General features: G+C 43.0%; 1 protein-coding gene across 2 annotated transcripts in view; it reads left to right on the top strand.

Moving 5' to 3' along the window:
* Positions 1-280: 280 nt before the first annotated feature.
* LAMP3 (lysosomal associated membrane protein 3) overlaps positions 281-26,227 on the top strand; it is a 36,780-nt gene continuing 10,833 nt past the window's right edge. Inside the window, exons 1-6 of one of the 2 annotated variants that reach the window (XM_047100147.1) lie at positions 281-514; positions 7,999-8,729; positions 9,831-9,959; positions 19,989-20,046; positions 23,388-23,558; positions 25,503-26,131. In XM_047100147.1, the coding sequence (XP_046956103.1) occupies positions 466-514; positions 7,999-8,729; positions 9,831-9,959; positions 19,989-20,046; positions 23,388-23,558; positions 25,503-25,642 (1,278 nt within the window). In that variant the 5' untranslated portion in view covers positions 281-465 and the 3' untranslated portion in view covers positions 25,643-26,131. Of the gene's footprint in view, positions 515-7,998; positions 8,730-9,830; positions 9,960-19,988; positions 20,047-23,387; positions 23,559-25,502; positions 26,132-26,227 lie in introns of those variants that run through there. The other variant, XM_047100148.1, reaches the window with a different exon arrangement.

Raw genomic sequence — 26,227 nt, 5'->3', positions numbered from 1 at the left:
CCTGGCTGAGAAGAGTCTTTGGGTTTACAGAAATGTACTTAAGATCTTAGAGAAAAATGGAGGCCTAACTTATGAGAAAAAGAAGCTGGCACTGCCACAGGTCCTCCACGTCCTGTGGAGAAATGGTCTCAGATGCCCTTCACCTTGGCTGGAGTAGGGGGAAGGGTGTGATCCCCGCCCCTCACAAACACTAAAGGCAGAGATGAAAGTGGCTGCTTTCACACAAGGGCCACTTCTGGTTTCCTTCCCCACTCAGCGCACCACTTGGGAGGGAGTTTCAGCTACTTCTCATAATGAAAGTGACGTTGGTTTCTCTGCCACAAGTGAATGAGGGGCAAAGAGAGGTATCTTCTTTGTTCCTGGAGCCTGCCCTGGAATTAACCTTGTACTATTCAGAAGATCAAGAAGTGCTGAGCCTGGCGGCAGTGCAGCAGCAGGGCCAGCCCTCTCTCTGGCTCCCCAGTCATGCCCTGGCAGCTCTCTGCAGCGGTAGTGTTCTTCGTGTCCCTGGCTGGTGAGTGACCCCCATGGCTTTCTGTGCTGCTTCTGGTCCTATTAAATCCTAATGCATGCTAGTGCCACTGACCAAGGTAAGACAGGAGAGACTGAGATAGCTGCATGGCTTTAGCTACTGTGGTATTTGGTGTGGGACTATCTCCTCCTCAACACAGAGCACGCTTTCATTTTTTTCCTCAAAGGCTTTCACAGCTTGGGCTTGTTGTCCGTGAGTCTAGTAGAGTAGGTGTCAACTCGAGAAGACAGTGACACTATACCTGGGTCCCAAATGGGTTCTGGGCACCTTATCAGGACAAGTTTGTAGAAATCACTTAGAGTTAAGAGATGGAGAATTGAGCAGGGGCTTAGAGATGAGGCTGTTGCTACACTGGGAAAAGCACATTATGCCTTGCTTTTCCTGTTTATCACGAACGAAGTGCCGTGTTTATATTATATAAACAGCGAAGTGTGAAGGTGAGTGAGATGTGGTCTGACAAATTATGCCATTTCAGAGAGGTATAAACCAAGGAGTCAAGAAATTTTTTAAGTACTACTATAATTCAGATCAGAGAAACTATCTGGGAAACAGCTTTTTTTTTTTAAGTTTATTTATTCTGAGAGAGACAGATCAAGTGGGGGAGGGACAGAGAGAGGAGAGGGAGAATCCCAAGCAGGCTCAGTGCTGTCAGCGCAGAACCCTACTCTGGGCTCCATCTCACAGAATTGTGAGATCATCACCTGAGCCGAAACCAAGAATTGGATGCTTAACTGGCTGAGCCACCCAGGCCCCCTGGGTAACTGAGCTCTTAATGATTATTTTATGTGCCCACCCTCTGCTTTTATGAAGAGCATTTTGTCCCTTGACATTGGGTCCTCTTGTGTGCTGTTATCTACTTGATGGCTAATCCACAATTTCTTCTAGAAGCACTGAGTTGAACACTTGAAGGAACCAATTCTGTCCATATGGCCCTGCTAATAACATGCTCACATGAGGGATGCAGAGGCATTTGACTACAACATGAACTGTCAGGAAAGTTGGGTGAAGAGTCAGGCCAGTGTCCTAATCCAGGCTGCTTTACTTCTGCCATGTTTTCAGAATTAGAGTGTCACATTCTTCTGGAGGCAAAAGGCAAACTCTAAGCGAATAAAAAAGCAAAAGATCTCAGTCTAGCAGTAACCCTCCATGACCCGTGTGTGAGCACCTGTTCAGAGAGTGTCAGATGACTGGCAGGGTCAGAAATACAATGAGGGCTCAATAAATTCACAGGCAGTTTCAGAGGAAGTGTTTACCCTGCCCTTTCCTCTCTGAGCTGCAAATTCTCTAGGGTCAACCTAGTGAATGAAGTATGTGAAGGGGCCCCATTTTCCAGATGAGGGTACTGAGGCAGGTTAGGGAATTATCCATAGTCACTCAGCTAACAAGTGGCAGCCTGAGATTTGTATCCAGGAAGCCTGGTGTCAGGCTTCATGCTCTGTACCACTGCACCACGCAGCCCTGTATGCATAGGTTCAAGAGATACTTGTTGAACTGGAGATGAGCAAAAGCCATTGGACATTTTGGTAGGAGAGACATAGCTTCCAGGTAAACTAGCTCTGTAATTTTTATCCAGTCACTTTGCTTCCCTGGTGTCAAATTCTTCCCCCATAAAATGAAGGGATTTAAGTTTGTATCAGTTGTGTTTAGATTCAGCTGCTCGTAGGAGACAAAAGATAGCAAAATAAATGAGATAAATGCTTGTTTCTCCTTCATGTGAAGACAAGTCCAGAAGAATTCACACCAGGTCTGGTGAGGGGCTCATTATTATAGGCCCACCCTCCTATGTGTGATGTTCACCTGCAAGGTCTTTTCATGGTTCTAAGTGTCTGCTGCAGCTCCAACCATCACATACAAGTTCCAGGCTGGTTTGAAAAGGAAAACACAAAGGCAGTAGAGAGGTCTTGAAGGTGACTAAGCAAGCAGCCCTACAAGCAGCCCTCCTGGAAGGCCCATATAACCCTACAACTTCTACTGCTTTGGCTCAAATCCAGTCACATATTCCCACCGAGCAGGAAAAGAGTCTTGGAGGCAGGGTTCTGTATTTCAGGCATCAAATCCTCAGCTTGAATTTGCAGTTCTGTGACTAAGGGAAAAGGGGAGGCTGGATTTGGGAGTAATTAGCCAGCAGTCTATGCCACAGGACTGGAGCCCCTTCTTTACGAGGGTCCTTTTTGAATCTCAAGTCCCACAGGAAAGTAACAGAGATAAGATTTACATCTTTTTGCTAAAACTGAAGTTTAAATTGTGCCAGAAACAGTCTTCCTGCAGCACCCAGCTGGGGCTACTTCTGCTGCCTGGGGAGGTGCCAGAGAAAGTATCTGGGGGCTAAATTCAATTCCCTGACCCTGGATATGGCCACAGGGCTCCATTTACTTGCCAACTGTGTTCCCAACTGCAGACAAAGTGTAGCCTCCAAGACCTGCCAGGCCTGTTCCCTCCTGGTCCCTTACCTCACTTCCCAATTCTTATGTCCCCACCATACTTACCCCCTTGCTGTTATCCAGACATACCAGGCTCTGAAGACCTTGTGCCTTTGCACATATTTTTCATCCTGCCTGGGATACCACTTACTTTCTTATCTGCCTAAAGAATTTCCCTTGTGTTGGATTCCCCACTGCATCCCATAGCACTCAATACCTCCTTCTATAATAACTCTGGTCACCTCGAAGAGTGTGGTCCAGTTATGCGTCTGCCTCACAAGGCTTTGGGCCCCTGAGAACAAAGACCCCATGCCTGGCATGGAGCTTGGCTCAGAAGAAGCCCCTCAGATCCGTTGAATTGGGTGTGGCAGGGAAACCAAACAAATGCTATCTGGGAAGGACCAGCCATCTGGAAAGTACCTAGAGAAAAAGCCCTTGCATGGTCACTGACTTCCCCAGGGCTGGGCTGAAAAGTGATCTCTCAGCTCCTTCTGTGGTTGTAGGGGGTCCCAGCCTTCTCACACCTCTTCTGGCAGGTCATCATCTAGAGGAGCCCAAGCAATGGGTCTCAGTCCTGGGTACCTGTTGGCTGAGACTCCTGAATGCTGGAGAGAAGATGGTGGGGGTTGGGGGTATGGGCTTCACAAATTGGCATGTGAAACTCCAGAGCTGTGTTCTTCTGAGTAGAGGAAGAGTTGACACAGATTCTGAGTGTTGCCTTGCCCTCACCTCTGCCCACTGCCCTCTTGATGGGTCTCAGACAGACTGGTGAAATAAACGAAACCTTTACAGGGTCAGAGGTCCTGTTTAAGAACTGTGACCCAGTTTTGACAAAGATTGGTCATATATGTGTGGTCATATGCATAGATTTTACAAAACAGTGTATTTTCCAGAATATTATTTCTATTAAGTACCTAATAAACATTTGAACTTTCTAGAATATTTTATAATGCACAGCATACCTACTCCTGTCAGTTATCCATCTAATTCCTGCCCATCTTTTATATCCCACAGTTCTATGGGGAAATGGGGAAGGGAGAAGCCACAGAGGGGAAGGAGAAGACCATTAGAACAATATTTCCCAGTTCTATCCGGGAACACACTCTGGTTCAATCTGTAACACATTCTGACATTTTTGGTCCAGCCACCTGCCGGCCCAGCCTTCTGCCCACCACAAAGCCACACACCATATCAAGACACCATGGACTGCCATCATCTCCAGCCACCCCACAAATACTTCCTGCATACAAAGCACATCTTGATGGGTATCATGAGTTGTCTGGTCCTGTTTGGGATGCTGTGAATTCATGAATGACCAATGTGCTTTTCTCCCTTGTTTGAGTTCATTCATCACTACTGAGAGAGGACTTTTAATTACAGTATGAGAAAGGCTCCCCCTTTTATAGGGTGTGCTACTCAGTTGAGAAGATTTGCTTTAGCTCATAAGCATAAGCTGTGCACAGTGAGATTTTATCAAGGATCTAATATCTCCCCAAGAGAACAAAAAGCAAATGGTTTCCAGTCTCTCAGAATTCTCTGAATCAGTCTTTGCTTATCACTACAAGATATTCCTGGAAAGTACACCTGGGAGTGAATTCTCTTTCTCCATAGTAATAGTGTAAACTTAATGGGGTTTCTGTTGTGGTCATGACTGAGGAACCAGCAACTCAGGTTTGGCCCAGATGAATTGTGAAAGTAAATCTTCCACAATTGTCAACCTTCATAACAACCTTGAAATGGAAAGTTTTGCTCCAAATTCTACAACATAGGCATAAAAAATAAAGGCTTACAAAGTAAAGCTGCAGTGCATAAAATCCACAACTCTCACGTTATTATACATTTCAAATTATCTAAATGAGCATTTTAGATACAAAAAAAATACCTTTAATAATAGTCTCACATAATGTCATTAATAAGCCTTTCTAAAAGGTCATTTAAGACAATTTTAACTGATATTTTTGTCTTTCTCATTTTTCAAGCCAGCTGTGCAGAAATATTTCACAAGTGTTTCTAGTAGGCTTGAAGTTAGAATTTTTCTTCTGGAAAATAATCACTATTTTAGCATCTGAGCCTTTGAAAACCTCACCACCGACCGCCATTATGAGGGTTTGGTGAATTGGGGTCACTGGAGAAACACCCTGCTGTTCTTCTCTGTTTTTGTCTCTTCGCTCACCGTTCTTCCCAGTGACACACACACCATCTCCACTAATCCCAAATCCAAGGGCAGGCTTTGGTTCAGACAGGGACTCAAGTCTTGCTTCCAGAACTTACTAGGTGTCTCACCTTCACAATTTACTAGTTGTGGGATTATGGTCAAGTCGATGGGATTTTTCTAAACCTGAGTTTCCTCATCTGAAAGATGGATAAAGATAGAACCCATCAGAGGGTTTTTTGAGGAATTGGTGAAAGATGACCCTTGACCTGAGGCCTGCCACGTAGTTAGTGTCCAGTAACTTGGAGATTTTATTGTTATTATTATAGGAAAAGTAACCACTTAGAAATGTAGTGAATGAAAGAGCGAGATAGTAAAGGAGTTTATGGATAATTTTGATTAGATGTGAAACACCAGCATAGAGTGATCTCCTTTTTCCTTTTCCCCATGTTTTCCCAAGTCACTGGCCAGCACTGGGGAGCTCCAGCTCCAGTGAGTGTAAATACAATGAGCAAATACAATGAAACCATAGCATTGAAGAGACAAAGCCATCTCTCAGTGGACCTGATCATAAACTCACAAGGAACATCATCTGCATTGTTTTCAGTTTTCTGATTTGCTGTGTGTTTGAGAGGAGGCAAGGATAGAACTATTTGGGTTGAAAAAGAGCCAGAGGCCTTCTACCCTCAAGAGATGGCCCAGGAGACACTTGTGATAAGTACTGGATGCTGTACATAAGTGATGAATCACTGAATTCTACTCCTGAAACCAATATTGCACTGTATGTTAACTAAAATTTAAATTTAAAAAATTATATATATAATAAAAAATAAATTAAAAAAAGAGACAGAGATGGCCCAGGAGAGAACCTGTGACAGTAACACACACTACAGGTATGCTTAATGGTCTAGGAAGACTTCACTTAAACCAACTAGTTTGAGCCTCACAATAATCCTAGAAGGTCTACAATGGTATTCAGTGCTGTTATCCTCATTTACTCATCCAGTCATCTGTTCATCCAATTCATATGAACACTTCTCATGCATAGGCACTGGTGGTAAAAAAAAAAAAAAATGCACACAATTCCCACGTTGAAGTTACTTTTAATCTTGTGGGAGAGATTCACAGTCAATAAATAAACCAATAAATAAACATATAATCAGGGCTATCATTGTGCTGGTACACACTGTCTGGCCAGGCTTACTGTTAAATATGTTAATACCATCCCCTTATCCCCTTATATAATTACAGGTTGTGATTAGCCCAGTGCAGGCAATGAATATAACACTGTGATGTGGAATTGTGGGGTGGGGAGCTATTTTATGTAAGGATGACAGGGAAGACTCTGAAGAGCTGGCATTTAAGCCAAACTATGAAGGATAGCCCACCAAATACGTCAGAGCAATTAGGGCTTAATTTTCTTTCCTGGTTGAGAAAGCCTGGGCCATTCAAAAGGTTAAGCAAACAATAGGAACCAGACAGAAACTGATCTATATTTACAAGAACTGGCAGCAAGGGGTGCTGGGGTTAAGCGCCCAACTCCTGATTTCAGCTCAGGTCATGATCTTACAGTTTGTGAGTTCGAACCCTGCATCGGGCTCCCCGTTGACAGTATAGAGCCTGCTGAGCCTCCTTGGGATTCTCTCCCCCCCCACCCTTTCTCTCTGTCCTTCCATCCCCCAAAATAAATATACTTAAAAATTGGCAACAAAATCAAAAATGGAAGGGAAATGAATCTCCTATCATTGGAGGGAATCATGCTTATATTGGATGAACACATGGCAAATTTGTAGGTACAATTCACACATCAGATTAAGGTTTGGACTAGATGACTGCTAAAACTCCTTTCAAACCTGGGATTGTATGATTGTGTGTAAATGAGCATGTTTGGAAAAAATAAAAAAAATCATATTTATCTTTAAAAGATTTCAGGGACGCCTCTTGGTTTCAACTCAGGTCATGATCTCACAGTTCGTGAGTTCAGGCTCTTCATTGGGCTCTTCACTGACAGTGTGGAGTCTGCTTGGTATTCTCCCTTTCTGTTCCTCCCCTGCTCAATTTGTATCTCTCTCTCAAAAATTAAAAAATAGGGGCGCCTGGGTGGCTCAGTTGGTTAAGCGTCCGACTTCAACTCAGGTCATGATCTTACAGTTTGTGGGTTCAAGCCCTGCATCAGGCTCTGTGCTGACAGCTCAGAGCCTGGATCTTGCTTCAGATTTTGTGTTTCTTTCTCTCTCTGCCTCTCCCCCTGCTCATGCTCTCTGTCTCTCTCTCTCTTTCTCTCAAAAAATAAACATTAAAATTAAAAAAAAATTTTTTTAATGTTTTTATTTATTTTTGAGACAGAGAGAGACAGAGCATGAGCAGGGGAGGGGCAGAGAGAGAGGGAGACACAGAATCCGAGGCAGGCTCCAGGCTCTGAGCTGTCAGCACAGAGCCCGACGCGGGGCTCCAACTCACACACCGCGAGATCATGACCTGAGCCGAAGTCAGACGCTCAACCAACTGAGCCACCCAGGCGCCCCTAAAATTTTTTTAAAAAATAAATAAATAGTGGGTGATGGGCATTGAGGAGGGCATCTGTTGGGATGAGCACTGGGTGTTGTATGGAAACCAATTTGACAACAAATTCTATAAAGAAATAAAAATAAAAATAAAAAAGTAAATAATAAACTTAGAAAAGAATTCAAGGTAGAACTACCATGTGATCCAACAGTTACATTTCTGAGTATATGGATGTGAAGGCGACAGAGTCACTATCCCAAAGAGAAAAGTAAGTAAATAAATAAGTAAAAGTGTTAATTTGTAGTGAAGAAACATTAAAATGCGGGTGGGGGAGGGACTCACTAATGTGAGCTATGAGTGTGGTAACACTTTTGTTTCCTAATTTGCAGTGATTTTGCATTATGGCAGTCAAATAAGAGCTAAAGTGTTTCCAGAAACTTCGGACTATCAGCCTACAACCACAACAACAGTGCAGGCCATAGCAAAACCTTTCCTACAACCAACTAACCAAGTACCTCCCAAAACTTCAGCAGTAAGATCAACGGATGGTCATGTCATCTCTCAGAGAGCTGCCACAACCTCCAGCTCTGAACCCGCAATCACACACACAACAATAAGAACTCTAGTAACAACTTCCTTGGAAACTATAAACAGTACCCCATCTACCAGCACCACAGTCCACACCTTAGTCACAACCCCGGCCACACCCAATAACTCACACACAGCTGCTCCAGGCACTGAGGCTTCCATTGGCTCCAGGGCAGCCCCAGGTTCACTGCCAACCACCATCACCCCACCAGCACATACAACAGGAAACAGCCCCACAGCTAGGAAAACCACCCAACCCAGTAACCAGACCACCCTTCCAGCAATGTTGTCCACCTCACCACATAACAGCACAACCAGTCAGAAGTCTACTCAACCCATGCACACCTCAGGAGCCACCACAGCTGCACACAATACTACCCAAACTTCCTCACCTGCCACCATGGCTCCTGGGCCCACTCTGGCACCTCAGCCTTCATCAGCCAAGACCGGAATTTATCAAGTTCTGAATGGAAGCAGGCTCTGTATCAAAGCAGAGATGGGGATAGAGCTAACGGTTCAAGACACAGAGTCGGTAAGTTGGCGCCATAGGACTGTAACACTATCTTCAAAAAGTTTGAGTGCAGTGTGTCTTGGTAAAAATAAACATCCCCGTGCATCTTGTGTCATATTTTAATGAAACAAATAGCTGCAGACTCCTCTTTCTCCAAGGTGCTCCATTAAAAGGTGAATGGGTGCCTGGGTTTTTGGGGTGCCTGGGTGGCTCAGTCGGTTGAGCGACTGACTCTTGATTTCCTCCTGGGTCGTGATCCCACAGTTCACGAATTCAAGCCCCACGCCGGGCTTTGGGCTGGCAATAGGATGCCTGCTTGGGATTTTCTCTGCTCCCCCCCCCCCACCCTCTCTCTTTCTCTCTCTCTCTCAAAATAAATGAATAAACCTCATATATTAAAAAACAGTGAATCTGTTTTAGAGTACATATAAAAACAGAAACCAATAGTGACTGGATAGAAGAAGGCACACATCCAAATTGTAACCATGCAAACCTCTTAGTTTTAGCCAACATGGGCAGAGTGTTGGGGTAAGTTCAGTGTTGAGCCCAACCTGGCCTTATGCCTCCTGATGACCTCAAGCCTCGGCAACTTTCCTGTGAAGTGAGAGATTTGGATTAGTCTCCATGGTTCTAGCCAACTGTGACATTAGTATCAAAATTCCAGATAAAAAAGATTAGAAGGAGTGGGGATAGGGCTGAGATTATTTGCTTTACTGAAGGAATCACCATTAAAGCAATACTTTCTTTTTTGCACAGGTTTTATAAAACTTCCACATTCAGGTTTTCGTTTGAAACTGAAGTACATTAGACAGCAAACGCTTTCTTGTAGTACCTTTTAACATGTTTAATTTAACAACAATCAAATTCCATGTGGTATATTGGGAATAGACTGGCTATAAATTATCTATCAAGGAACTCTTTCTGTAGGAGAACTCCTTTAAAAACTCTTTTGAACATAAAGCAGTTTGGAAATGATAGAGGAGTTTTCTGGGGACTTTGAAACTTTCAAGTGAACATAAACTAGACTTGAGTTTCAGATTCACTTATTAGCCTTTGCGCCTGGTTCCCTAGCTAGAATTTTCTTCTTCATCTCATTGATTTGATCTATTGTATTTGGTTTAGGTTTTTTCAACTCAGAGATACTTCAACATCGACCCCAATGCAACGCAGTCCTCCGGGAACTGTGGCTCTCGAAAATCCAACCTTCTCTTGAATTTCCACGGTGGATTTGTGAATCTCACATTTACGAAGGTGAGGGCTGAGCTCCTTCATACCAAATGGCTCTAGCATTGCTTTCCCTTTCTTTCACCCTGGGGCCCAGTGGTGCAACCACACACTTCACTTTCAGCTTCAAAGGAAGTAGATCTCAGAGCCTTTTGAGATATTCCCTGATAAGAGTGAGGGGTATGGAGATGGAGAAGAGGGAAGTGTCAACATCTTATGTTTGCCTCCTTCCCCCTTCAGCCTCCTCTGTGCAGTCCAAGAAGGGCTTCAATGCCTCTTAGGGGAGGCTTGGCTTTGGGCAATCCAGCCACAGGTGCCCTTTACAAACTACCCAAAGGAGGAAGCTGTACAGATCAACAGACTCATAGAAATTCCCAGTGGGCACACAGAAACAGAATTATTCTAAAACCACAATCAAATGTCACAGTGGGTTCTTTCCAACTGCAGCAGGCAAGATTTAGGTACTAACCTGGCACTGGGTTTCCCAGACCATATTATGAAAAGGGTAGACAACAGAGTGGAGTAGAAATACTATGGATGTGAGGTCAGAGAGTCTTGGGTACAAATTTGACTCTGTCACTCGCTCACCTTGTGACATTAAGCAGGCAACTTAACTTGTCTAAACTTTATTTTCACATTTGAAAAATGGGGGAAAGGAATTAAAGATCACCTCTGTAAAGAGCATTGTCCAATACTTGGAAAGCAGATGTTCAATAGCCAGTAGCTATGATTACAATGACTGAAGTAGGCAAATGTCTTGGGGATACAATTATGGTCATCGCACGCTCAAAGGAGAGACTTGCCCCTACTTCTCTCAAAGTGTCATTCAAACAGGCCAAGCAAGAGCCTGGGAGGAGGTGCTAAGAAAACCCTTGCTGCTGAGACTTGGTGTGGGCCTCCTTCTTATCTATCAAATGTGACCCCTGAAATTAGAGGGGTATTGGGTAGGAGATCTTGCGGAGGAATGAGTGTAGGCTTTGACCTGAAACAAGTCAAGATTGGCTCTCGGCCACATGATCTTGGACTAGTTGGGGCATGTTTTCTCATCTATAAAATGGAAATAATTACACCTCCTTAGTGGGACCCTTGGGAGAATCAGAAATGGTAATGTGTAAATTGTCTAGCACAGTGCTTGGTACATAACAAAGTTCAATAAAGGGCTGTTGTTGTTGATGATGTTAAGTTGGCGTCAAAAGCTTTATCCTCCATTATCCTCCATGTACATACTTTTCTCCATAGGAAGAGATGCACTTGAGAAGCCAAGGGGTTCCTTTCAGTACCAAATGGTAAAAACATACTCTCTCACACCAGAAGAACATTCAGGGAAGAATTTGTGCTCTACTCTGGGACAACTGAGGTTAAACCTTCAGAGGGGTCAGGAATTGTTTTAAAGTCATTTCAGCAAAAGGGCAGAGGATACAAGCACAAGCACTTAGGCTTTAGCTCAAGGCTTGATTCCGCCCAGACTACTGCATGTGTGACTGATTGTCTGAGGGAAAGCATTAGAAAACTCCAGTGTTTGTAGCACTCAGTGGCCACTGACTTAGGCAGGCCGTCAAGCAGGGGTTTCTTTGGCACCTTGTAATGTCTCTTTTTGCTCCTTTTTTCTGTCTCCTGATGTCCTCTATGCCTGCCTTTCTAATGCTTTGGGACTGGACTCTGATCAAACTCCACCCGAGTGTTGAGCCTCTGCCTTTCTGGAAATCTCTATGCCTCCAGAGGTGTGGACAGGAAATGAATATAGAGATAGAGCTGGAAGGACCAGCAGTGCGTTTCTCCCTCCACCCATCTCTGGAAGGAGCAAGGAAAACCCCTATCCAAGGCCCCAAGTTGTCAATAGCTGCTTTGCCAGAGTCCCTCCAGCCAAATTCACTTTATTCATTTCATTCCCCAGCACCAATTTCTTAAGCAGCTGACCTTAGCTCTACAATAAGAGGAGCAAAGAGGCTTGTAGAAAGTAAAGTCCCACCAGCCTTAGTCCTTCAGGAGAATTTCTGCATTTTAGAAGAGAACTTGTTTAAGCCACTCGTAGCCACAAATTCAAGGATCACAGGTGCTAAACATAGAACTTAATGAGAGAATAGGCTAGGAAGAATTTTTTTCCGTGAAACAGGCAGTCTTTATTTTTTTATTTTCTCGCATTTGACAAAGACTTCACTTTCCCATGAAGTGTGCATAAGGAAAATGTCGGAGTAATGAGATGACAGAGGCAAGCCTCGGGAGTGAGGCGACAAAAGGGAGAGGTAGAGAGTGCCATCTTCCCCAGAGGGGCTGCCACTCCTCAACTCTTCCTGGTGGTGCCAGTGGCTGGGCTGGCACCTCTCCCTGGGGACTGTCACTGTCTTTTATGGTGGACATTCATTCTGGATGGTCGGGTCTACATTCTAAGTGGCTTCTGCCTTGCTATACCAGTTGTTCAATAGTTTACATACTATTTCCCTCAGGAGGTAATGAGAAACCAGTGTCATCAGATCTTCTGATTGTTCAAGACAGGGCAGAAATCCAGACTCTTTTATTTTTAAATGTTGGCAGCACACTTTTTGAAAACTTGAACAATGCTGGCCAGACAGAACACAGTTGTAAGCCAAATTTGGCCTGTGGATGCTCTGCCCTAACATGTGCACTGTGTGAAATGCATTAGGCAGGAAGGCCATCTAGATTCTTCCACAAGAGAAATGGCCTCAACAATTCTGTTGGCCACTTTTCAATCATTGCTACCTTCTAGACCAGTGCTTCTCAACAGCGGCAGTATTAACATTTGGGGCCAGATAAGTCTGTGGTGGGGGCTGTCTTGTGCCTTGGTGGGATACTGAACAGTCTCCCTGGCCTCTACCTACTGAATGCCAGTAGCAACACCCAGCCCCATTTGTGACAACCCCAAATAACTCTAGACATTGCCAAATGTCCCCTGGAGGAAAAATGACCCCTGGTCGAGAACCACTGCTCTAGAGAAAAAGAGAGCCTTGGAAAATAGTTTATGTTCATTGTAACATAATAAATCTTATAAATGAGAACCAAGTTGTAGAATGGCAAATGGATGCTGGTGAGCAAGGCTGAATTAACAGCCTGAGTTTACTGAGCACCTACTTTGTCCTGAACACAGAACCAGACATTATAGGAGAAAATAAAAGAAATACAGGCTATAGTTGCAGGTTTCAAAACATGTAAGATAATTCATAAGTTTTTAAATTGAAATACTGCCAATGACAGAAATGTAAAGAAAATTCTGTATCCTGAACTGTCCCTTGATGTTGTTCAATTGGGACTTAAATTATCCATGTCATTTCTACATGACCATGAACAAGTCTCTACCTCTCTTTCTGAGCCTGTTTCCTCCTATGTAAGATGGGGCCAACCAGTCCCTATTTTTTGGGCTGCTGTGAAGTTGAACGAGGCTAATATATGTGACAGTGCTGAGGGTGGCATCTGGCCCATAGTGGGGTAGGAGAGGTGGGTTTCCTTTCTCATTTCTCTCATTTCATTGTTTAAAGAACTGAAAACCTTTCCATGTCAGTGTCTCATTTGATTAAGGTGACAAAGCTGAAAGTTTTTCAGACCCTTCAGGTGCAAGATAAATATACCTCCCTTCCCCCACTCCCCACAACTTCCTTCCTGTTAGGATAAGTTTGGCTTAGAACATCTTTCAGTAACTTTGTGTAGAGTTTATTTTTCCGTGCTCAACACTGTCCCCTTCTCATCCACCTGGTGGGCAGGGCAGCTCAAGGCTTCGAGCCCTGACTTGGAAGTGGGACATGGGAGAAATCAGTGGCCTGGGGGCAGGGGTACTGAGTCAGGGAGTGTTTTGCCAGCCAAGGTCTGGAAAGTGAATGCCGTCTGCCACCCTGGTGTATACCCAGAGCCTTGCAGGGGCATTTGGAGCCCTATTAACTTACAAACTCCTGAGAACTGTTATCAGGGTTCAAATGCTAATACCCTCAGAATGCACTATTTAGAACTTCCCAAGAATGCTGTACTATTTCATGCCCTATTTTCCCTTATGCTTTTCCCTCTGCCTGGAATGCCCCTACCATCCCTCAGGCCCTTTTGCATTCATGCTTTAAGATGGCTCAGATATCTTCACCCTATGAAATCTCCTCACCCCCCAGCCCCCACCTCCATCCCAGACAAAACTGGGAGACTTTCTTCTTTTGGTTTCCTGACCCCTCATTGGTTATTCCCTGACCTCCATTAATGCACTTGTTGCATATTTTACTGTCTTGAAGGCATGTCTGTGATTATTCACAGTGCTCAGCCCTGACTTTGTATATAGTATATCTTTAGCAAATGTTTGATGAGGAAATAAATCAATAAAGGGGTGAATCTAAATTTCACAAAGACTCTGGGCCAAGCTGCCAAAAAGTAGATCAGCAGCTCCAAAGAAACAGCCTCTTTGGCTTCCTTTTGCTGTATACAGAGCAAAGGTTTCTTGGTGTAGTCACAACAATGCTGAGCAAAAAAGGTCTGATTGATGTTGAAGACAAAATCCACATCCTGAATATCTGTGACTATGAAACTCCTACACTGCATTTTGCTGAAGTTAAGGAGAGGACCCAGGGCCTCAAGGTCATTGATATACTGCCTTCCTGAGCAAGTTGATTGGCTAGCTTGCTCTGGACCTGGTCCTTTGCTAAGGAGGATGTTTAGGTCCCTTGAGGAATCAGGACCTCTCTAATGAGATATTGCAGAGCTCTTAGATACTGGCAATGAGGAGCCACTGTGTCAGCATCCCATTTGTTGAATGGTGAAATGGGACTTTTGTAAGTGATCCATTCAAATGGACACACTGTAAGTACTGAAGTACCACATTTAGTTGTTAGGAGTCCTTAGCCCCCTTTTGTCAATGCTGATGGATACACAAAAGATTTTCACTTTGTTTTCAAGAATCCAGCATGGTTGATATTTGTCACTCTCCAACCTGAACCCCAAATGCAAAAAAAAAAAAAAAACCCATCTGGCAGAGGATCACTTTGTGGCCATCAAAGGAGAAAGCAGATACTATGAAGTGCATGATGTATAACTTGTAATTTCCCCTGGACTTTAGGTTAAGTCTGCCATCTGCTTGAAGCTCCCAAGCCCTCCAGCCCCTCCTCTGTACCCACCTGACTCCCATTCCCCAGAGCTGAGGCTTCAGCTCTGTTTCTTTAATCAGTAGTACTGTCGAAGCTCACCTCACTTGCTTGTTCTCTATCTGTGGTAGATCTGAGATCTAGGAAATAGACAAAAAATGCTCATTGGAGCGCTATGAAAGAGGTTTACAATTACTAAGGGGCAATTGAATTTATTATTACCATTGTGAATAACACTGGTTAAATTTTTTATTGTTTATTTGGGGGTGGGGTTGGGGGAGGGACAGAGAGTGAGAGAGAGAATCCCAAAGCAGGCTCCGCACTGCCAATGCAGAGCCTGACATGGGGCTCGATCTCATGAATCATGAGATCATGACCTGAGCTGAAATCAGGAGTTGGACACTTAACCAACTGAGCCACCTAGGCGCTCCTACACTGGTTAAAATTCGAGTGAAGACTCTGTGGTACATTTTTTACATGGATTCTTTCATTTAATCTTCACATCAAACTAAGAGGTAAATCTTGCTATAATTTTCCTCATCCTTCTGGATAAATAAAAACATTTTTTTGGAATGTTCACAAAGATTTGACAATTCAAGTAGCTACATGGGAACAAAAAATATTTTTAAATTAGTATTTAAAAATTATTAGCAAAGCTTTGTTCTCCTAAATAGGAGGTTAACCACTCTCTTTATAACGTTTCATTACCAATTGATTTGTTCTACAACCTTGTGTTTCATTGATGGTGGGCACCAGGAGTTGACAAGCTGTGGCCCCCAGACCAAATTCAGGCTGCCACCAAAAAAATTTATAGTCTCCAGCCTAAGAATGGCTGTTACATTTTTCAATGGCTTGGGCAGGGGGAGGAGAATATTGCATAGCACATGAAAATCATATGAAATTCAAATTTCAGTGTCTATAAATGAAGTTCATTCGAACATGGCCACACTCGCTTGTTTATGTGTTGTCTGTGGCTGCTTCTGGGCTACGGTAGTGGAATTGAGTGTCAGCTACACAGAACCGTGAAGTCTAAAATATTTACTGACTGGCTTTTTATAAAAAAGAAAAAAAAACCAAAAAACTTGCCAACCCTTTATATAAAATAAACTTCAGGGGGGCCTGCTGGCTCAGTTGGGTAAGCACCGGACTTCAGCTCAGGTCATAATCTCACGGTTCATGGATTTGAGCCCCACGTCAAGCTCTGTGCTGACAGCTCAGAGCCTGGAGCCTGCTTCAGATTCTGTGTCTCCCTCTCTCTCTACCCCTCCCTCAATTACACTCTGTCTCTCTCTCACATGCGCGCAAAAATAAATAAACATTGAAAAATGTTTTAATAAAAGAAAATAAGATAAACTTCAGGGGCACGTGGGTGGCTCAGTCGGTTAAGCATCCAACTTTGGCTCAGGTCATGAGCTCCCAGTCCATGGGTTCGAGGCCCATGTCAGGCTCTGTGCTGACAGCTCAGAGTCTGGAGCCTGCTTCAGATTCTGTGTCTCCCTCTCTCTTTGCCCCTCCCCAACTTGTGCTCTGTCTTCCGTTCAAAAGTAAATAAACATTAAAAAAAAATTTTAATAAACTTCAGCCCCACTACCATTCAAATTATGCTAAATTCTGAACTTCTGAATCTAAAAATAAGTGCTTTGCTCTAGTTTAAATAAAAGACAATTTGGGGGCACATGGCTGGCTCAGTTGGTGGAGTATATTAACTCTTGATCTTGAGGTTGTGAGTTCGAGCCATGTATTGGATGTAGAGATTACTTTTAAAAAAAAAGACAATTTTATTTTCTTTAAGAACATCCTGTGACACCACAACTGTACAGAAAAAGTGGGCACAATTGTCTAGATAAGACTCATTTGGTATCAGTAGGATAAATTTTATAAAACTAGGAATCTCAAGGATACTAAACATCCTTCTGCCCTTTTGTTTACATGAATTCACCTAACAAATGCTTTTCCTTCATCATAACAATAGACATCAGCTCAGGCCTAGGAAACATTTGGCTAATTTTGACTCAGTCAAAATGGAAGGAAACCTGGATACCAGCTCCAGACTGTCCTGTTACATCATTAAGGTGAACTTAACAGTGAATGTGAGCACTCTGCCATCTGCTCTGGAAGGCCTCACTTTTGGCATTAGCCCTATAGAGCTGGGGAGCAGGAATGGCTCTTCCTGTCAGGGCTGGCTTCATGAGCATGTGACCTGTGCAGTCAGCCAGGCCCCTGCTTGGCTTAAGATTTGCTGTCACCTCCTAAAATTCTTAAATGATTTTTGAACAAGAGATCCTACATTTCCATTTTGTACTAGACCCCACAAACTGTGTAGCTGGTCCTGCTTCCAATAGATGGGTAAATATGGACACCTGCATTTCAGGGAATGTGAAAGAAAATTCTTGCACAACGAATTTTTTTTTGTCTAAACCCACATATCCCACAGAGGAAAATGTAGGGCAGGATCCTGTAGACCAGATTTTGTTTTGTCTTGCCTACAAAGAATGTGAATTAGAGGTAGATGCTTAACTCCTCTGAGGCTCTTTGTTCTCAGCTGCCAAATGGGTTGATAATATTTATTCTCTCTCAGGGGGGTGTTGTGAGGCTCAAAGGAGGCAATGTAGGTGAAAGCATGCACTTAGTAAACTGTGAAGCTTTTATAGAAATACAGAGCTTTTCCTAATGTGAGAATAGATCAAGCAGATGCCACAGGAAGGGGAAGATTCCAGGAGGTCTCCTGTGGACCTCAGAGCTGGCCTCATCACTGTTCTCTTACTGTTCCTTAAAGCAATCTCACACTGCCACCTAAGCAATTTCAAAAAACAAAGTTATGCTCGTGTCAATGTTCTGCTTAAATCTCTTCAAAGGATCCTTTCTGCTCTTAGGATAGGGTAGGGATCTTGTAACAGTGACTTTGAGCCCTGAATTACAGGTCTCTTATATGCTAAAAAGGATCCCAAATAAAGAATAACCTGAGTAGTGGTTTGTGGAAGTGACCCAAGAAGGGCCTGGGTCACAGATGTTTCTCTCTAAAACAAATGGACGGTTCAAGCACATTGTTTACCTTGCCTTTGAGACCTAAGACTGAGTATGTAGAAGGAAGGAACCAGGTCTCCTCCTCCTCCTCCTCCTCCTCCTTCTTCTTCTTCTTCTTCTTCTTCTTCTTCTTCTTCTTCTTCTTTTCCTATGACCTAGAACAATTCCTGGTGTGGAGTGGATATAAGAGGAATTAAACACTAGACTTGGAGACAAGAAGCTTGGGGTCATATCTTCCCCTGCCACCCATTAGGGCTCTGACCTTGAGCATGTCAGTGAGCCTTTATTTCTTCTCATAGTTGTTGTGAGGATTAAATAAGGCATGGCATAGAAGTGTCTGCTCCAGTGCCTGGCATAAGGTAAGAAGCCAGTATGTGGTAGGTGTTGTTCAATGAATTTTAGGATCTAGAGTTGAATGTGTCAATAGCAGCTAGCTTACCTTACTAAAACAGTTTGTATTTCTGGAAGCCTTATATTGTATAGGGAATCATCATTTCATCTACAAATAATACACAAATGGGGCGCCTGGGTGGCTTGGTTGGTTAAGCGTCCGACTTCAGCTCAGGTCATGATCTCACGGTCCGTGAGTTCGAGCCCCGCGTCGGGCTCTGTGTTGACAGCTCAGAGCCTGGAGCCTGTTTCAGATTCTGTGTCTCCCTCTCTCTCTGCCCCTCCCCTGTTCATGCTCTGTCTCTCTCTGTCTCACAAATAAATAAATGTTAAAAAAAATTAAAAAAAAATACACAAATGGACTGTAATATAGTCAAGATTATTATTACTAATTTCTTTAATGACTAGACTTGCAACTTCTAAAGGTAACTCCATTTTGGATTCTGATTTTGGTTGCTCACTCTTACTCATGGATAGTTTTCTAATGAATGTTTACAAATAATAACTGTAAATCACCTACTTTAAATTCCCCCCCCAAAAATAAAAAAAATAAAAAATAAGAAAACTCAAAACCTCCTTTTTAAACTTACCCTTTCATATCTCAGTTCAATTCCCTTTAATGTCACACCTTTAGTCTCACAGGAGATTATAGGGCTATTCTGTAATGGTTCATTTTGTTTTCGAACAATTCCTAAATAAATGTGGAACATTGCCTTATGTTTCTGAACATGGTCACTTGGGGTCTTCTTCTATAGAACACCCAGTGATCTCAGAGGAGATGTTTTTTGTTCCAGAATCCCTCATGGTGGCCCTATCTAGCCATTTTGGAGACATGAACCCTTTAATCTATTTAAAGCAATTGAGGGGCGCCTGGGTGGCGCAGTCGGTTAAGCGTCCGACTTCAGCCAGGTCACGATCTCGCGGTCCGTGAGTTCGAGCCCCGCGTCAGGCTCTGGGCTGATGGCTCAGAGCCTGGAGCCTGTTTCCGGTTCTGTGTCTCCCTCTCTCTCTGCCCCTCGCCCGTTCATGCTCTGTCTCTCTCTGTCCCAAAAATAAATAAACGTTGAAAAAAAAAATTTAAAGCAATTGATACTCTCCCCAGGAAAATGCACGTAAAATTTTGCACACCCAAAGAGTTTATGAGCCCCATGAAGTCTACCCATGGTAGTCTTTAAGATGAGTGGTCTCAGTTTGAATCTCTACCCTAAGATATTAATTACTAGTAAAAGCTTACTGCATACCCCTCCAACCTCTCCATCTTCCAGATGTGTATGTATTTTAACAAGAAGAAACTTGGTCCAACTGAAGGGTCTCTGGACTGGTGGAATTTGAATTTTAGGCTATAGCAACAAGTATGAAGTACAGACATTTGGGGGCAAGGGTAAGCCATTACTTATTACTTACTTTGAATAGTTTTTTTGAAGTTTTTTTTAAGTTTTCAAACACAATTATGGCTCCATACCAACATACCCCCAAATCCCCATATCCAGGATTTAATAGTTAAACAAAGTTTGTAAACCAGGATCATAAACATAAAAACAGATTGCCCAAAGGTTAACACACTGCTGTTTTACAGGATGAAAACTCCTATTATATCAGTGAAGTGAGAGCCTATTTGACAGTCTCAAATCCAGGTAAGTAGTCAGAGAAGGCTATTCCACCAGCTCTGGTGCTGTGCTTCTGGTTCGCTCATTTTTCAGTCCATTGAGTTTACTAATCTTTGATGCTGCTTTGGAGAAATAGACTAAAGCAATACCCAGGAGAACTTACTACATCTTTGCTTCAGTTTGCTCATCTGCTCACGAAGGAGGTTAGACTAAATTATGTCAGATATCATTAAAGCAGAGATCATTAAAGCAACAATAAAGAGTTTAGTGACTTTTGGACAGACTTGCTATTGATGGTGCAGTTTTTTCTATACTCTTGAAATTATGCATTTATTCTACAAAAATGTATTAGTGCCAGCTGGGTGCCAAGCCCTCTAATAGGCAGTAGAAATCCATTTATCCAAACATATAGTCCCTGCTGTCATGGAACTTGCATTCTAGAAGTGAGGAAAGGAACATAAAAAGATCATTAAATTATAATAGTTAAGTAGTATTAAGTTCTATGAGCAAACACAAGCAGGTCCTTGTGGAGCGGACTGGAAAGATATTTTAAGTGAGACCTCTAAGAAGGAAGGCCTCTCTGAAGAGGTGAGGTTTGAGCAGAGAGATACCCCATCTGGGGGCATCTGGGCCTGGGGAAGCTTTTTTCCGGTGGCGGGAACAACAGATACACAAGTCCTAAGGAATGAAGTTGCTCATGTGTTCAGGGGTCAGCAAGAGAGTGAGCAAAGCAGCAGAGAAGATCTGTGGGGCATCCAGGCCAGAGCATGTAGGTCTTGGGGGTAGGTCAAGGTAAGGACTTTGAATTTTAGTCTAAAGTGTGAAAGGATGTCATTGGAGGGTTTGGTATAGAAAAATGATATATCATGTTTATATTTATAAAGATTCAGTCCAGTTGCTACATAGAGAATTGCCCTCAGTGGGGCCATTCGAGAGAACTCCTACAGTGTTCGTGTCTAGAAAGGTAATGCTCCCAGTCAAGTTGGGGGAATTGCTCAGAGGGATCAGACATTTCTCTGGAAAGCCCAGACTTAGATAACAAACCACTGTTGAGCACCTCTTAGGTGCCAGGTACTGTACAAACAGTTTTCATGTCTGTTTTCTCCTTTTTAAACTTCTATCTTTTGACTGGCTTAAACTTATCTTATTAAGGAGCCTATACTAAAGAAACTTGCCAGGAAATGAAAATGTGGAGAAATGTCTATCTAGAATAGTAGATATATGATACTGATATTGTTCAAGAGGATGTTGTCAATGATTATTGGTTAAAAGTAAGTAAGGTGTCATAGTTGACAACTCACTTTCACATAGTAACTCACGTAGACAAGTAAACTCATATAGGCTGGGGAATAAATATTATGAACGCTAACATAAATTAGCTAATGTTATCACTAGGCATGGACCAAATTTTAGCCAGGAATAAGGTAGTGATGTCTCAAGAAGCAAGGGAAGGATAAGTCAGACCAGAAGCTAAGTTAGAAGCTGAGAAAGGGGATAAAAGAATTCTAGGTCCCAATAATCCAGGCTCAGCAGTAGTAGCAGGAGCTATAGTAGTCACAATAATGACAATTTGCACATCAGTGGTGATGGTGATGGTATTAGTAACAGTAGTCAGTTGTACTTACAGTGGTAGTGACTGTTGTAATGTTATTGGGAGTGATAGCAGCAGCAGTAGTAGTGGTAGTAGACAACTACCCTGGGGTATAACCCATGGTATAGCAGTACACATGGATAATTCAGTACATCATGTAGGACATTTGCATGTGCCAATGAAGAGTCTACAGTAAATAGTACAGTAATGGCAGGAGACAGCAATCGGGTAGTGGTTAAGATAGCAAGCTCTAGAGGGGTACCTGGGTGGCTCAGTGGGTTGATCATCTGACTGTTGATTTGGGTTCAGATCATGGTCCCAGGGTCGTGGGATCAAGCCCCACATCAGGCTCCACACTGGGCATGGAATCTGCTTAAGATTCTCTCTATCCCTGTGCCCCTCTCCCCTGCTCATGCTCTCTCTCCCTCTCTCTTAAAAAAAAAAAAAAAAGATAGCAAGCTCTACAATCAGACTGCTTGAGTCCAAATTCCACTTACTAATTGTAGAATCTTAGGCAAATGTTTTCAATTCTCCAACTCTCCATTTCCTTGTCTGTAAAATGGAGAAAGTAGAACCAATCTCAAATGGTTGTTATGAGAATTAAACAGGAAAGTACATGTAGAGTACCTGCACAGCACCCGGCACATAGCAAGCAGACCCTTAATGTGGGATGTTACCTTAGGCACAGGCAACACATCCACAGAGACAGAAAAGGAGGGAGACTTTCAAGCTCCCTCATTAACAGCCCATGGGTATTCCCTGCAGGCACAACTTTGGTGAATTCACAAGCTCCCTCATTAATAGCCCATGGGTATTCCTTGCAGGCACACTTTGGTGAATTCACTAAGGTCCATAGTCTGGTCCTCAATCATGAGAGCTGTCAGCACCCCCTTACGTATTGTCTGTTTCTTCAAAGAGGCTGATGTTAAACCAAGGTCATGAAATTGATGCATAAAATCAGAATGCAAATTTGTGCATTTTTCATGCAACTGTTTCTTACACCGTCATGCCAGGGGGACTAGCTAGTTGGGTCCTCTGGCCAGTGAACTTTCTCCCATTCAAGAAGCCAAAGTATAATCAGAAGGGTGTTTGATGAATGTAAAATTAGAGCAAATGGAGTTAATTATATGATTAAAATGTTTAGCCCCATCCACCTTGAAGCGGGCGTACCTGTCAGGAAACAAACAGGGCCAGTCCTTAAGCAGAACATTCTCTCCCCAGCAGCACTTAAATGGGCAGAGATGGGCCTCTCCCTTCTCTGTTTCCATGTGGATGGATGTAACAACCCTTCCTAATGATGGGATTAGCCTGTCCTCTTGCTGTATTAATATAATCTAGTAATATGTAAACGCTCCACTTGGAGACTTTGGATGTCTATTCTGATTCATTAAGGGTTCATGTGACTGTCACAGAGAGCGATCTTGCTTCTCTTGTTTCTGAAGTTTTTCTGGGCACTTCTCTGTAGTCCCCAAACACTGACAATAGTCCCCACCACTGCCCCCAATGACTTAAAACAACTGGAGAAAAAGTCCTAAAAGTTCTCATTTCAATGTTGTCACATTCTAATTCATGTGACTTTGCCCCCACATGCTACAGAATACAGGAAAAAGTCCCCAAAGAGCAGAAGAGTGGTTTTTCATGAGGACAGGGCAGAACCCCTGAAAGCCATATGTAAGTGAAGGCCATTTAACTATACATGGGCCACCAGTAACCGCTGGAACTCATTGGATATATGCCAAGATTCTGATGTGCCTATAATTCATCTTTGTGTTTTCAGAGAAAATTTACCAAGGAATGAAAAGTGCTATGGTGATGTTTGAGACTGTGGTTGGGCATTCCTTCAAGTGTGTGAGTGAGCAGAGCATCCAGCTGTCAACCCAGCTTCAACTGAAAACAATGAATGTCCAATTTCAAGCCTTTGATTTTGAAGACGACCAATTTGGAAATGGTAAGTTAAATCTTCATCATGTCACAAACATAAACTTCAGAGACCCAGGGATAGTATCGAGTTGTTTTTTGTGTGTGCAATTGTCAAAGGGACAAGAATCACATGAGCTTCCTACAACAGTATGATTCTATAAAGCTTTTAGGGCCAAGTTCCCCTCCTGCCATTCCTCTGAGTCAACCAACCTCAAAATCAGACACCTTAACCCACCCTTGTCCTCCCACAGCAGGATATGTTCTCTTTATATGACTAAAACATGTATTCTGACTCCTCCAACACACACACACACACACACACACACACACACACACACACACTCACTGACTGAATCAAAAAGTCAGAAAATACCACCTACAACTTCCTCTTTACAAGCTATTGAGTACTAGTTAACTCAGGTATTTTGAGAGACTTTAAAGATCCTGAGTATTAGTAATATCTAAAATTCAAGATTTCAGAATAGATTCTTTCCCACTTGCAGAGGGAAAAGAGAAAGATGGAATATTTCAAGATAGAAATATACTCTGTTGGGCACCCTGTTTTCAATTATGAACTCAGTTCTCCTGACTAGAGCTTCCTTGTAGCTAGTCTTAGTTCCCATGCAACTTCTGCTTTGTGTTTTAACCACCACAGAGGGAAGCAGGTCCTAGGAAGAAGGCCAGGGACAGACCAGGCTGACTTTCTGAAAAAGTCCTTTTTTCCCCGCTGGGAAAATGGGTTACAAGGATTTCTACATATGTGCAGGAATTGAATTTCAGTTTCTAAAACATTCCTTTCATAATAACTAATGACGTTATGACTACCTCTCAATTTTCATAAACAGATTTAGCTGGAAGATTAGCTGTAACTTAAATTTCTGTAATGTGAATCCAACTTCTCTTTGAGTTCCACTATAAAATTGAAGATGTGCCTACAAAAAACTTCTGACATACTTGCTGGGAAGCATTGAGCAGAAGAAGGAATAAAGTGTGGCTTGCCTCAGATCCCCTAATTTCTGTAGATTTTGTCTGAGTCTTAAAATCTCTGCCTCCATTTTGGACCTTTACCACAGCACCAAGATAAAAATAGTAATATTTCTTAGTAGGTTGGCCCCACTCTGTCATCTTATCTGAAAACTTCCAATCTGGGGAAACTTAAAAATTCATAATAAGGATTTGAAAAACCTCTGTTATTAATCCTGTGACCTTAAATGAGGTATGCATTTGCTCTTCCTCCAGCTCAGAACCTCTGTGAAGCAGGAAGTGAGCAGGTGTATGAAACCTGGTAGTGGCAGAGATGAGAAATAACACCTTTCAGCAACATACACCTGACTTCTATTAGCAGTGCCCAAAGGGAGATGTAGAAAACTATCTTTTCATTTTTCCCCCTCCTTCCCTCACCCTCTCATCCAATTCTCAGCCTCCCACATTCTCAACCCATTTTAGGGAACTAAAATCCCAGAGCCTGAAAACGATTTCTCCAGCCCCAGACTGTCCGGCAGCCACTGTAAGAAGCAGCGTTTGAATAGAAAACTTTGGCCGTGCAGTTTGACACAGGTCCCTGTTTCCAGAGTTGGGAAACATGACCCCAGAACTTACTGTGGCTTACAGTTCTGATCCTGACTCTCTAGACCAAACCAACATTTCCCAAAGTTGGATCTGCCTCCCGGCTGCATCGGAATCCCCTGGACCCCACCTCCAACCCATCAAAACTAATTTCCAGGATGTGGGGACTGGGTATCTGCAGTTTAATTTAGTCCTTAAGTGATCACAAGCACTGCACATTTCAGATCATTGTGCTGACCCTATCTTCCTCGTTTTCACCTGTGTGTCTGAGGCAGCAGGTGGGAAGCCCAGCAGCTCCGTCTCTCTCTGGGTTTCCTTCTCTGTCAGGCTGAGGCAGGCAGGGGCAGTATCACTTCCCAGCATTGTGGCCAGCCTGTAACACCTGTTACTCTGACTTCAATTGCAGCGGATGAATGCTTCAGTGACAGAAACAGGAGAGAAATCCCTGTGGCCGTGGGCCTGAGTATCGCAGGACTGCTTGTCGTTTTGCTAACAGCATGCCTGGTGGCCAGAAAGAGGCCCAGTAGAGGATATGAACGCGTGTAAAGCCCCACCTTCTTCAAAGTGTGCAAGGTTAAGGCCTTGGGAATTCTGGCTTCATATTCAGCCTGAAGTGAAGGAATCAGTTCTTCTAGTAGCCTATCCCACCCTCCCAATCTTATTAGGAAACCCAACTTTCCCCCAGGGGCCATCTGAAGGCTAATTAAAATGTAGCCACCACTTTCTCCTGTTGGCATAGGGAGGCTGTGCCATATGGGCTTGAATTCCATCTTCCACACCTGGTAATAGAGGGCTGGCTTTGAGAATTAGGGATAAGAAGCAGGGACATGCTTGGGAGAGGGAGAGAGCAAATACCCAAAGGGAGAATTGTGGAAGGACATTTTCAAACAGCACTGATTTTTCTTACACATTTTGAAGAGTCTCAATATCTAGTTAAAATGTATACATTACTTCTTTAAAAACCAATCCATTTCAAAATAGATTCTAAAGTCATTTAAAACTCCTGAATTGTGCCCAATTCCTGATTTACTTGAATTACAGAATGGTGTTAATACACTATTATTTTTATTTATTTATTTTTTTTTAAATTTTTTTTTTCAACGTTTATTTATTTTTGGGACAGAGAGAGAC

This window comes from Lynx rufus, unplaced genomic scaffold (genome assembly GCF_022079265.1).
Source record: "Lynx rufus isolate CCGP_SWC_20201006 ecotype Redwood Valley unplaced genomic scaffold, mLynRuf1.p SCAF_5, whole genome shotgun sequence".
In the NCBI taxonomy this organism is placed as follows: Eukaryota; Metazoa; Chordata; class Mammalia; order Carnivora; family Felidae; genus Lynx; species Lynx rufus.
The sequence above is the reverse complement of the archived record's forward strand: the minus strand, read 5'-3'. Positions and strand labels throughout refer to the sequence as shown.